This window comes from Plecotus auritus, assembly GCF_963455305.1.
Source record: "Plecotus auritus genome assembly, chromosome: 10".
NCBI lineage: Eukaryota > Metazoa > Chordata > Mammalia > Chiroptera > Vespertilionidae > Plecotus > Plecotus auritus.
In genome coordinates, this window is record NC_137785.1 from 41828677 (window position 1) to 41842547 (window position 13871).

Sequence of the window (13871 nt, forward strand, 5' to 3'; positions counted from 1 at the left end):
TTTCAGTTGCCAATGAGTTTAATGTTTTGTAATAAAGTTGTCTAATTTGTTCTTGTTTTTTCAAATATATTTTTATTGATTTCAGAGAGGAAGGGAGAGGGAGAGAGATAGAAACATCAGTGATGAGAGAGAATCATTGATCGGCTGCCTCCTGCATGCCTCACAATGGGATCAAGCCCACAACCTTGACCGGAATCAAACCTGGGACCCTTCATTCTGCAGGCTGACACACTATCCACTGAGCCAGACCAGCTAGGGGAGTTCTTATTTGCTTTTATAACAGTACATAAAATGTTTAGCTATATTTCTTTTATGTTCAACTTCTTAATTTACGGTAAAACTCTTGTTCAAAGATGCGATTAAACTGTACTTACATGTGAACTTGAGTCTTATTAACTCCACTTTGTGGGCTATATATTACCACCTTCAAGCTTTTGTATGATTATACACTGAAATGGCAGAAAGCTGATAGTGGGAAAATTTTTATTTTACTAGTAAGTCTACATGAAGAGAAGCTCCAGGGTTAGTTTAGTACTTTCTGTGACATCATAAATCTTTTGTTTGCTCTGCCATGTTTAGCAAATTGGGTTGTCCAGCTTGAGCATCTTACCCCATGGTCACGAGATGTCTGCTACAGTTCTAGGCATTGTAGGCAGACATACTATGTCTAGCAAGAGAATGCCCATCCATTCATTTTTTTTTTGAGGTACAATATACAATAAAGTGTACAAATGCTTAGCTTGATGAATTTTTACATATTTATACGTTTAAGTGACTGGCTTAGATCAAATACAGAATGTTTTTAAGCATCCCAGAAGGATATGTGCAGAATTCAGCCAGAAGCCCTTAAGATCTGCCCAGCCAGAGTGGCTCAGTGGTTGAGCATCAACCTATGAATCAGGAGGTCACGATTTAATTCCTGGTCAGGGCACGTGCCGGGGTTACAGTCTTGTACCCGAATAGGGGTCGTGCAGGAGGTAGCTGATCAATGATTCTCATCATTGATGTTTCCATCTCTCCCTCTTCCTTCCTCTCTGAAATAAATAAAAATATAATTTTTAAAAAAGATTGTATGTATCCCGGACCCAACAGAGGAAAAACTTTCAATTTTTCAAAAAGGTGATAACCGAAGATTGGATAATGCAAAGGGAGTATGGCAGGTGAAGGGCTAAAGGTGCTGAGTTTGGCACAGAGGATCCTGTAAATTATTGCCAAGATAACCAGGAATCTTGTAGGGAGTTGGGATTTGTATTGTGGCCACCGGAGAGCCCTGTCTAAAGCCATTGCTCAGTTCCAGGTGATTTCTACTTTGTGAGAATATGAGCCCAGTGTTGACACGCTCTCCAGTTTTTCAAGGGAATTTGGAAATCTAGATTATTTGAAATCTCTCAATTTGTAAAGTGCTGGCAACTTAATTTAAATTCATGTAAAATCTTTTCAGGTTAAACATTACATGTCTTTGAGCTGGATTTGGCCTGCTAACCAATATTTGACCTCTTTACTAAACTATGTGATGTAATAAAAAATAGTTCCTCCCCTGGTCACCCTTAATGTGGTTGGAAACTTTGGTTGTGAATTTGAACTAATGTATGGGATGCTAATGAGCTAAAGAGGAGACAGAGAAATGGGATGATGCTGGAGAAGTCCAGTGTATCCTTTTCTTCAGACTCAGACCCCAGTGATGGGGCAAACAACTACATCCCAGTTTGTCACTGCAGGGTCACTTCACACTGTTCAAGGAAAAGTATGGTAAGAAGGGTAAACTCCCAAATACTGGATCCTAATTTCATATCTATTTTTCTATTATTCTCCCATAAGAAAGATCTGCTAAAGTGGGTCATACACCTAAATGTAAGAACTAAAACTATGAAACTCTTAGAAGAAAACAGAAGTAAATTTTGTGCTCTTGGGTTAGTCAAAGCCTTTTTAGATACACTCCCAAAAGCACAAGGAACAAAAGACAAAACTAGATAAATTGGACTTCATCAAAATGTAAAACTTTTATGCTTCAAAGGATGCCATCAAGAAAGTGAAAAGACACTACAGAATAGGAGGAAATATTTTCAAGTCCTATGTTTTATAGGAGACTGATATTTAGAATATATAAAAACTTACAACTCAACAATAAAATAGACCAATTTTAAAATAGGCAAAGGATCTGAATAAACACTTCTTCAAAGAACATAGCATGGGCAAAATAAGACATGAAAAGATGCTTAACATCATTAGTCAGCAGGGAAGAAGAAGTCAAACTACAATGAAAATGCCACTTCACACCCACTAGGATGTTATAATAAAAAGGAGCGTTGGCAAGGGTGTGGAGAAATAGGAACCTTCATACACTGCTGGTGAGAATATAAAATGGTGCAGCTGCTTTGGGAAACAGTTTGGCAGTTCCTCAAAAGTAAATCACAAGTACTATATGATCAAGCAATTCCATATGTATGTAAGACAAATGAACTTTGAAATGTGCTAAGTGAAAGAAGATAGTCACAAAAGACTATATATAATTCCATTTATATCCAGAATAGGCAAATCTATAGAGACAAAAGGATTAGCCTGAGGCTGAGAATTGGGGAGAAATGAGGAGTGACTAGTGGATAAGAGGTTCCTTTTTGGGGGGATGCAAATGTTCCAAAATTGATTGTGGTGATGATTGCATAAGTCTGTGACTCCCAAAACTAACGAATCATGCACTTTAAATGGGTAAATTTTATGGTGTGTGAATTATGTTTCAATAGGTTTTTTAAAAGTTTTCTCGCATAAAGCACAGATGTGTTTCATCTGTTCTTTGATTTAGGTAACTCTAGGACTGGATAACAGATCCAGTCTAGTACAGAGTATCAAAAAGGAGCAATTTTCAGGTGAAAAACAAAAAACAAAACCTAAACCTGAACAAACAGGATATTAGTTGTCTATATCTCATTTGCATATCCTATATAATAAAAGGGTAATATGCAAATAGGCCAAACCGCAGAACAACTGGTCTCTATGATGCACACTGACCACCAGGGGCAGATGCTCAACGCAGGAGCTGCCTCCTGGTGGTCAGTGCACTCCCACAGGGGGAGCACCGCTCAGCCAGAAGCTGGGCTCATGACTGGCAAGCGCAGCGGTGGTGGCAGGAGCCTCTCCCGCCTCTGCTGCAGGCAGGCAATAAGGAGTGAGGGGTCCCGGACTGCAAGAGCCCTGGACTGTGAGAGGGATGTCTGACTGCCGGCTTAGGCCCGATCCCTTGGGGATCGGGCCTAAGCCGCAAGGTAGACATCCCCCAAGGGGTCTCAGACTGTGAGAAGGCACAGGCAGGGCTGAGGGACCCCCCTCTCCCCCACTGCACGAATGTCATGCACCGGGCCTCTAGTCTATAATAAAAGCCTAAGTGACCATCACAGTGGAACAGACCAGAACCACCGGTGGCTATGATGCGCACTGACTACCAGGGGGCAGACGCTTAACGCAGGAGCTGCCCCCTGGTGGTCAGTGAGCTCCCACAGGGGGAGCCCACTCAGCCAGAAGCAGGACTTATGCTGACCAGCACAGTAGGGATGGCAGGAGCAAAACAAACAAACAAAAAACCCATGTGGCACTAAATAGACTGCAAAAAGTACACTTACACACAGTATGAGAACTGAACCAAAAATCTGATTGTCTGCCTTGCTCATTCTTAGCTGGTAAAATGCATCAACTCATAATTGTCACCCTCTGTGCATGTCTGCAAATAATCCCAGAAAGCACCGCTAATTTTGATTTTGGGGTTACAATAGATTTTAGCAAGTAAACGAATACGAAAATACCAACCTGTGAATAGTGAGGGTTAACTGTATTCCCATAGATATGTAATTTTGTGTAAGCACATTTACTAAATTAACGAGGCTAGGTAGCACCAAAGACTACAAGTCCCAGTATGCTTCGCTTCATCACGGAGCCCATGCTGGGATAACTGCCACAGCATTGGCCCGGAAGTGTCGCGTTACTCTCACGTACATTCCCTGCGCATGTGCATACGCAGCGGGGGCTCGCCCCAACCGCCGCCGCCCCTGCCTCTACTTTTTGATCTATCCCCAGAGCTTTGCCTTGGGGTCAGTCGCTGCGGTCTTGTGGCTTGGCCCGCCCCGCGTGGCAGCGATATGGAGGAATTCGACTCCGAAGACATCTCCTCCTCAGAGGAGGACGAGGACTACGTGCCTTCTGGTAAGCGATTCCTCCTGAAGAGGCTTGCCCCGCCCCGCGCGACCCACGTGAGGCGCGCTTGGTTCGGCGATCGTGGGCCCGGGAGCCCGTGGCCAGTTGTGCGGATCTCGAGCATCCCTGACCGCTCCGTCCTTGTGGCCCGAGGCGTGTGCGTGAGGACATCTCGCGCCGTCGCTCCGGGCGGCCTGACTGCGGCCGCAGCCCCTTGTGGGAGCGGGGGAACCGTCGCGTGAACACGGCCCTGCCTCAGGGGGCGCAGGTCGGGGTTCGCTGTCCCCTAGCCACGCCTGTGCTGAAATCGTCCGACCGTCTGAGCTTTGGAAATTATGTTATTCCGTCCCGAGGTTATTGCCAGCTAGCATCACGTCCAAGGTAGATCTGTTCACTTTCTGCCCTCAGAAGGGGTCTGGTTGGTGGAAAGTTAACACGATGACGTTTTTTTCCTGTTTGCAACTTATATGCCCATTGCTTCCTTCTCAGAATTTTTTGTTGTTGTTAATTCTCACCTGAAAATATTTTTTCCATTGTTTTTCAGAGAGAGAGCGAGCGAGAGACACATATCGATTGGTTGCCTTCCCAAGCCCCGACGGGGCAGCGGTGGGGAGCGAACCCGCAACCGAGGTACCTGCCCATGACCGGGAATGGAACCCGCGATCCGTCCCTGTGCCGGCCAACACTAACCACTGTGCAACCCGGCCAGGGCCTCAGAACTCATTTTGTGTATTGTTTTGTGTAGGGACCTCAAACTGAGCGGGGCCAAAATAAATCGTCACCCAAACAAACTTACCTCTCCCGCCATCCTGCGCCTTCCCCAGACTTTCCCATCTCATTAAAAGTATCCCTACTTGCCGAAACCGGTTTGGCTCAGTGGATAGAGCGTCGGCTTGCGGACTGAAGGGTCCCGGGTTTGATTCCGGTCAAGGGCATGTACCTTGGTTGCGGGCACATCCCCAGTGGGAGGTGTGCAGGAGGCAGCTGATGGATGTTTCTCTCTCATCCATGTTTCTAGCTTTCTATCCCTCTCCTTTTCTCTCTGTAAAATACCAATAAAATATATTAAAAAAAAAAAAAAAGTATCCCTACAGCCCTAACTGGTTTGGCTTGGTGGATAGAGCATTGGCCTGCCGACTGAAAGGTCCTGGGTTCGATTCCAGTCAAGGGCATGTACCTTGGTTGCAGGCACATCCCCAGTGGGTGGTGTGCAAGTGGCAGCTGATTGATGTTTCTCTCTCACCAATGTTTCTGGCTCTCTATTCCTCTCCCTTTCTTTCTGTAAAACATCAATAAAATATATTAAAAGAAAAAAAGTAGCCCTAGCCGGTTTGGCTCAGTGGATAGAGCATCGGCCTGGGGACTGAAGGGTCCCGGGTTCGATTCTGGACAAGGGCATGTACCTTGGTTGCGGGCACATCCCCAATAGGGAGTGTGCAGGAGGCAGCTGATCGATGCTTCTCTCTCATCAATGTTTCTATCTCTCTATCCTTCTTCCTTCCTCTCTGTAAAAAAAAAAAATCAATAAAATATATTTTAAAAAAAGAAAAAAAGTATCCATACAATCGCTTTGGTAGAAAGCAAACAAAACTGCCTAGGAGTGGAGTCATCCTTATTCCTCACTTTTGTTTGTTTATTTATTTATTAAATAAATCTTTATTGTTCAGATTATTCCTCTTTTTTTCCTCCCAAAGCTCCCCTCCACCCAGTTCCCACCCACTCTGCCCTTACCCCTCCCACTGTCCTCATCCATAGGTGTATGATTTTTGTCCAGTCTCTTCCCACCCCCTCACACTCTCTCCCCCCTCCCCGAGAATTGTCAGTCCACTCCCTTTCTATGCCCCTGATTCTATTATATTCACCAGTTTATTCTGTTCAGATTTTTTATTCACTTGATTTTTTTTAAATAAATCTTTATTCAGATTATTACAATTATTTCTCCTTTTTCCCCCCATAGCTCCCCTCCACCCATTTCCCACCCCACCTTCTGCCCTTACCTCCCCCCCACTGTCCTCATCCATAGGTGTATGATTTTTGTCCATTCTCTTCATGAACCCCCCATACCCCTTTCCCCCTGAGAATTATCAGTCCACTCCCTTTCTATGCCCCTGATTCTATTATATTCTCCAGATTATTCTGTTCCTCAGGTTTTTAATTCACTTGATTTTTAGGTTCGCTTGTTGATAGATATGTATTTGTTGTTCATAATTTTTCTCTTTACTTTTTTCTTCTTCCTCTTCTTTAAGAATACCTTTCAGCATTTCATATAATACTGGTTTGGTGGTGATGAACTCCTTCAGCTTTTTCTTATCTGTGAAGCTCTTTATCTGCCCTTCAATTCTGAATGATAGCTTTGCTGGGTAGAGTAATCTTGGTTGTAGGTTCTTGCTATTCATCACATTGAAAATTTCTTGCCACTCCCGTCTGGCCTGCATAGTTTCTGTTGAGAAGTCAGCTGACAGTCGTATGGGTGCTCCCTTGTAGGTAATTAACTGTTTTTCTCTTGCTGCTTTTAATATTCTCTCTTTGTCTTTTGCTCTTGGCATTTTAATTATGATGTGTCTTGGTGTGGTCCTCTTTGGATTCCTTTTGTTTGGGGTTCTGTGGGCTTCCTGGACTTGTAAGTCTATTTCTTTCACCAGGTGGGGGAAGTTTTCGGTCATTATTTCTTCAAATAGGTTTTCAGTATCTTGCTCTCTCTCTTCTTCTGGCACCCCCATAATTCTGATGTTGGTACGCTTGAAGTTGTCCCAGAGTCTTATTACATTATCTTCAACTTTTTGGATTTTTTTTTTTTCTTTTTGCTTTTTCGGTTGAGTGTTTTTTGCTTCTTTGTATTTCAATTCTTTGAATTGATTCTTGTGTTCCTCTATTCTGTTTCTGGGTCTCTGTATAATATTTTTTATTTCAGTCAGTGTATGTTTAATTTCTAGTTGGTCCTTTTTCATATCTTCGAGGGTCTCCTTATATTTATCCGCATTTTCATTGATTCCCTGAGTTGGTAAGGTAGATATTTGTGCTAGGTTTCCAATATGGCCCAGTGGGTCTGCTTCCCCAGTTAACCTGAGGTGGACACTCTTGGTGCACCCCTTTGTGGACTGTGTGTACAGCCTTGTTGTAAATAAGTCTTTATTGTTGGTATCACTGGGAAGAATTGACCTCCGGGTCAGTTGGCTGTAAGGATCAGCTGTGTCTATGCTGGGAGAAGCCCAGTGCTGGAGACCGCCCTATAGGATTAGACTTGCCAAATTGCAATAGCCTCTGTGCTCAGCTTGGATGGGGTGGAGCCTCAGTCTTGGCTTCCTGTCAGCTCCGCCCCTGCGCGCACGTGCGCTTTCAGTCCTCCGCCTTCCCCAGCTCGAGTCTCCGCCTGAGAGTCCAGACTCCCCCCACAAGAGCGTGGGTCCCCAGGGGCTCGCCTGGAACCGGGGTTCACTGCAATCAGAACTGGGGCACAGTGCCGTCAGGAGCCTCTGACTCCCCTCCACTAGGGAAAGCCCGCGGCAACCTCCGCAGCCCTTGTGCACAGCGGCGCGGGCGCACTTTCAGTCCTCCGCCTTCCCCGGCTCCCGAGTCTCCGTCTCCGCCTGAGAGTCCAGACTCCTCCCACAAGAGCGTGGGTCCCCAGGGGCTCGCCTGGAACCGGGGTTCACTGCAGTCAGAACTGGGGCTCAGTGAAGTCAGGATCCTCTGACTCCCTTCCACTAGGGAAAGCCTATGGCAACCTCCGCAGCCTTTGTGCGCACTGGCCCACGTGCGCCTTCAGACTTCTGCCTTTCCCAGCTCGAGTCTCCGCCCGAGAGTCCAGACTCCCCCCGTAAGAGCGTGGGTCCCCAGGGGTTCGCCCGGAACTGGGGTTCAGTGCAGTCAGAACTGGGGTTCAGTGCGGTCGGAGGCTTCCTTCCCCCTTCCGCCAGAGGAAGTCAGCCAGGCTCTCAGCCACCCTTCCTCTCTGCGCGCACAAAGCCCCTTTGCCGTACCTCCAATTCTCTGTGAGCTTTTCTCTTTCCTTCTAGTTGTAGAATTTTCACTCAGCCAGCTTTCCTGTGGTTCTGGATGGTGTCCGTTCTGTCTTTTAGTTGTAGTTTTGAAATTGTTGTGCGAGGCAGCAGTTTAGGTGTTTACCTATGCCGCCATCTTGGTTTTTCCTCTGGATTCCTTTTGTTTGGGGTTTTGTGCGCTTCCTGGACTTGTAAGTTTATTTCTTTCACCAGGTAGGGGAAGTTTTCTGTCATTATTTCTTCAAATATCTTTTCAATATCTTGCTCTCTCTCTTCTTCTGGCACCCCTATAATTCGGATGTTGGTAGGCTTGAAGTTGTCCCAGAGGCTTCTTACACTGTCTTCATATTTTGGGGCTTCTTTTTTCTTTTCCAGTTGGGTGTTTTTTGCTTCTTTGTATTTCAAATCTTTGACTTGATTCTTGCGGTCCTCTAGTCTGCTGTTGTATCTCTGTATATTATTCTTTATTTCAGTCAGTGTATGCTTTATTTCTAGTTGGTCCTTTTTCATATCCTCGAGGGACTTACTAAATTTATCGGCCTTTTCTAGAAAATTCTTGAAAAACCTTTTGAACTCTATATCCAGTCGTTTGCTTTCCTCCATTTCTTTCATTTGTGACCTGTTTCTTTGTCTCCGCATTTTGGCTGCTTCCCTGTGTTCATAGAGTGGCTTTGTGTGTTAGGTGTCCTCTAGGGCACTGTGGCTCAGCCTCCCCAGTTAACCTGAGGTGGACACTCTTGGTGCACCCCTTTGTGGGCTGTGTGCACAGTCTTGTTGTAGTTAAGCCTTGATTGTTGTTGGTATCACTGGGAGGAATTGACCTCCAGGCCAATTGGCTGTGAGGATCAGTTGTGTCTGTGATGGGAGAACTTCTGTGCTGGAGACACCCTTATGGGGCAAGACTTGCTTCAGTGGGGCTTTGGTGCTCACTGAGTCTGCCCCCTGAATGTGTCCCTTATGGATCTAAGGAGTTGTAATCTGGATGGTTACACTCTGACCACTGGGTACACTGGCTCTTGGATCTCCAAGGAGGTGCTAATTTAGCCTTTGCCTGAGGCCACCCAGCAGGAGGTACAGAGAGATCTGCAGATTCCTCTTCTTGGTTTGGGTTTTGGAAATGCCCAGATGAGGCCCAGCTATGAAGCAATGCAGGCTGCTGTGGAGCCTTGGGCCTTCTTTTGGAAGTTCTGGGGCTCTCTGACCCAGCTGCAGTTTGTTAGGTAATTTTAGATTGCCAAGGGCCAGGCCATTCATATGCAAAAGCCTCTTCGCACAGCTGGGGTGGGGTTGTAATTGGGTGGGGTCTTAGGGAATCAACAGGGCAGAGCAAACAGCAATGGCTGACCTTCAGCCCTGCCGTAAGAGGCCCCCTGGTCTCAGTGTCCCATGGTAATCGGTGCTTGTTCAGGTCCGATGCCAGACAGTCCAATTTTCCCCCTCGCATGAGTCTGGGTCCCCAGAGTCTCGCCCAGAACTGGAGTTCAGAGCAGTCAGGAGCTTGTGTCTCCCTCTCGATTGAAAAAGACAACCACGTCCTCAGTTGCCAGCCCTTTCTGTGCGCACGCGTGCCTCCGCATCTCCTCTGAGTCTCAGTGTGCTTTTTCTCTTCCCTTCTAGTTGTAGAATTTCCACTCAGCCAGCCTTCCTGTGTTTCTGGATGATGTTCGTTTTGTCTTTTAGTTGTAGTTTTGAAGTGGTTGTGCGAGGCAGTAAGTTCAGGTGTTTACCGATGCTGCCATCTTGGTTTCTCCTATTCCTCACTTTTGGTCCAACCTATCAGTTAAGTTCTGTTGTGTCTACGTGGAAAGTACTTTTCTGACCACTCCCTTACCAATCTCACTGCTACTGAACTACCAGGATCCTTCATTAGGGTTCGTCATAGCTTCCCCACTGGTTTCCCTGATTCCAATCTTGTCCACCAACTTTGGTCTTATAGTAATGGCCAGAGTGATCATTTGAAAACCAGTTTTCATTTTAATCAAAAAGGCTTGTTTTGAAACCAAGCAGTTCCCATCATCCCTGTCAATCTTCCCCAGTCTCATTCCTCCCACTCCCAGCACAGACACCCTTCCACCTCAGGTCCTGACCAACTCTCCAGTTTGCCATTGTTCTTATGTCCAATTTTGGTTAGATCAGTCTTCAGTTTGTTGATATAAGAAATACCCAAACCTGTAGAGAATTTTTTAAAAAAATACATTTTTATTGATTTCAGAGAGGAAGGGAGAGGGAGAGATAGAAACATCAATGATGAGAAAGAATCATTGATTGGCTGCCTTCTGCATGCCCCCTACTGGGGATCAAGCCTGAAACCTAGGCATGTGCCCTTGACTGGAACTGAACCTGGGACCTTTCAGTCCCCCTTTCAGTCCGCAGGCCCATGCTTTATCCACTGAGCCAAATCACCCAGGGCTAGAGAATTTTTTTATAAGAATGTATTTGAGCCCTAGCTGGTTTGGCTCAGTGGATATAGCGTTGGTCTGTGGACTGAAGGGTCCCAGGTTCTATTTCGGTCAAGGGCACTGCCCAGGGTGCGGGCTCGATCCCCAGCAGATGGTGTGCAGGAGGCAGCCTAGCAATGATTCTCTCTCATCATTGAAGTTTCTCTTTCTCCCTCTCCCTTCCTCTCTGAAATAAATAAAAATATATTTAAAAAAAAGTTTATTTGAACCAAACTGATGATGTATGTAGATTGGGTGGCAAAATCTCAAATGCTCCAGAGAATAGCAGTTTGCAGTTTCTTTTATGCATTTAAGATTAAGGAGGGCCCAGCCAGCATGGCTCAGTGGTTGAGCTTTGACCTATGAGGCAGGAGGTGACTGTTCATTTGATTCTGGTCAAGGGCATATACCTGCGTTGCAGGCCCCATTCCCAGTGTGGGGCGCGCAGGAGGCAGCTGATCAGTGACTCTCATCACTGATGTTTCTATTTCTCCCTCCCCCTTCACCTCTGAAATCAATAAAAATACATTTTAAAAAAGATTAAGGAGGGATCCTAAGGAAGATTACTGAAAGTGGGGGAAAGCAAGGGGAGATTGGGGATTGGATTACAGGATAATTGAGGTTATGTGCTATCTTGAGGGTGGCCTGATTTAGGAGGAAGGGTCTGAAAGGGGCTATTTCCAAGGGGGCATTTTGCTTAAGGCAAAAATAAGCCTATTTATTTATTGTTTTTATTTATTTTTAATATATTTCTTTATTGACTTCAGAGAGGAAGGAAGAGGTAGAGAGAGATAGAAACATCAATGATGAGAGAATCATTGATTGGCTGCCTCCTGCACGCCCCCCACTGGGGATCAAGTGAGAAACCCAGGCATGTGCCCTTGGCCAGAATCGAACCTGATACCCTTCAGTCTACAGGCCGATGCTCTATCCACTGAGCCAAACTGGCGAGGGCTGATTTTTTTTTTTTTTTAAGAGAGAGAAGCAGGAAGAGAGAGAAACATCATTGTGAGAGCAAAACAACAGTGGACTGCCTTCTGCCCCCTACCAGGGATCAAGCCCCAAACCAGAGCATGTGCCCTGATTGGAATCCAGCAATCTTTTGGTGCACAGGACAACGCCCAACCAAGTGAGCCAACCGGCCAGGGAGGGCAGTTCCATTTTTTATTTTTTGAGGACCCTCCATACTGTTTTCCATAGTGGCTGCACCAATCTGCATTCCCACCAACAATGCAGGAGGGTTCCCTTTTCTCCACCTCCTCACAAACACTTGTTTGTTGATTTATTGATGATAGCCATCTGACAGGTATGAGGAGATAGCTCATTGTGGTTTTAATTTGCATTTTTCTGATGATTAATGATGTTAAGCATCTTTTCATATGTCTGTTGGCCATCTTATGTCCTCTTTGGAGAAGTGTTTATTTAGGTCCTCTGCCCATTTTTAAAATTGGATCATTTGTGGTTTTAGTATTGAATTGTTTGAATTTTTTAAAAAATATATTTTTATTGATTTCAGAGAAGGGAAAGGGAGAGAGATAGAAACATCAGTGATGAGAGAGCATCATTTGTCCATTTTGTGCTTTATTGTCTATAGGGTTGTTATTCTGCTTCTTATTCCCTCCCCACTCTTCCTCCCCCACCCCCATAGTAGCTGCATGGAATTTGATCTTGTTTTTTTTTTAATTTAAAATGTGTTTATCTCTTATCAGCCAGATTGAGCATCTTTTTACATGTTTGAGATCCAGAGCCATGTGCATCTTGACTGAACTGTCTGCAACATTTGTCCATTTATATAATGAAAAGTAACTTTATATTATAAAAGCAGTTCATGGGCTTTGCAGAAAATTAGAAAATGCAGGCAATTAAACATTAAAAAAATAGAATCATTACGTTCTCACTACCCAGAGATTATCAGTTTTATTTTATTTTATTTTATTTTATTTTATTTTATTTTAAATATGTATTTTATTGATTTTTTACAGAGAGGAAGGGGAAGGGATAGAGAGTTAGAAACATCGATCAGCTGCCTCCTGCACACATCCCACTGGGGATGTGCCCGCAACCAAGGTACATGCCCTTGACCAGAATCGAACCTGGGACCTTACAGTCCGCAGACTGATGCTCTATCCACTGAGCCAAACCGGCTAGGGCAGTTTTAATTCCTTAGTAAATATGCACTCTGATCTTTTTCTACACCCACATATAGATATTTGTATTTTCACCTGAAATTATACTTTTTCATGTTACTTTGTAACCTTCTCTTTTCAGTGAATAAATCTTTCCCTATCCATTTCTGTAAACTTTCAACTCATTTAATATACAGACCATGTTCACATTTTCCCAGTTGACCCCAAAATAGCTATAGCTTGTCTGTCCAAATCACAATTCAGTTCAGGACTATACATATCATGTAGTTGTTCTATCCCTGAAATCTGTTTAACCTAATAGTAGCTTTTGTCTAACGACATCCTAAGAGGATCAGGCCATGTATCCTGCAGAATGTCTCACCTTCAGGATTTGTTGCTCCCTCATGGTATTGTTTTAAGTTGTTTCTTTGTCCCTTGAATTTACCATACATTAGAAGTTAGATCTAAATGCTCAGTTGGTTTAAATAAAATATTTTTGGCTAGAATATATTATAGATGACTTGTATGTTACACAATGCATAACATCAGAAGACACATTATACCTGGTTGATTCCCATAGTTGCGACTACTGAATCAAGATGATGAGAGTCTGATCCCTCTATTATGTAAATCTTCTTGGAACTGAGAGTATTCTCTGTGGCAGTTTACCTAATGGTTAAAATTTTAATTGTTTGTGGGTTTTGTTTTTTTAACATTACTTGATAATCCTTGCCTAAATTACTATTATTAGAGAAATGCTATTTTTCTAATTCTATGATGTTCTTACATTTATTAATTGATGTTCTTCTATAAAGTATATATAGCTTTCCCTCATCTCTTGGGACAGGATAAATTTTTAATTCATTTTCCTTAATTGTCAATTTTCAACAAGGGGAGTTACTTTATTATTTTTATTGATTGATTTATTTTTTTGTTTTGATTGATTTATTTTATAAAGAGAGGAAGTGGGGGGAGAGAGTGAGAAACCTCCCTTAGATGCCTCAAATTCCATGCAGCTACTATGGCGGCAGGGGTAAGGGGTGGGAAGGGAATAAGAAGCAGAATAACAATCCTATCTATACTAATAAAAGAGAAACATGCAAATTAACCATCACTCAGCCACA

General features: G+C 44.1%; 1 protein-coding gene across 1 annotated transcript in view; it reads left to right on the forward strand.

Annotated features, from left to right (window-relative positions):
- Positions 1-3973: 3973 nt before the first annotated feature.
- CFDP1 (craniofacial development protein 1) overlaps positions 3974-13871 on the forward strand; it is a 105187-nt gene continuing 95289 nt past the window's right edge. Inside the window, exon 1 of the mRNA XM_080645151.1 lies at positions 3974-4191. Within this exon, the coding sequence (XP_080501277.1) occupies positions 3996-4191 (196 nt within the window). The 5' untranslated portion in view covers positions 3974-3995. The remainder of the gene's footprint in view (positions 4192-13871) is intronic.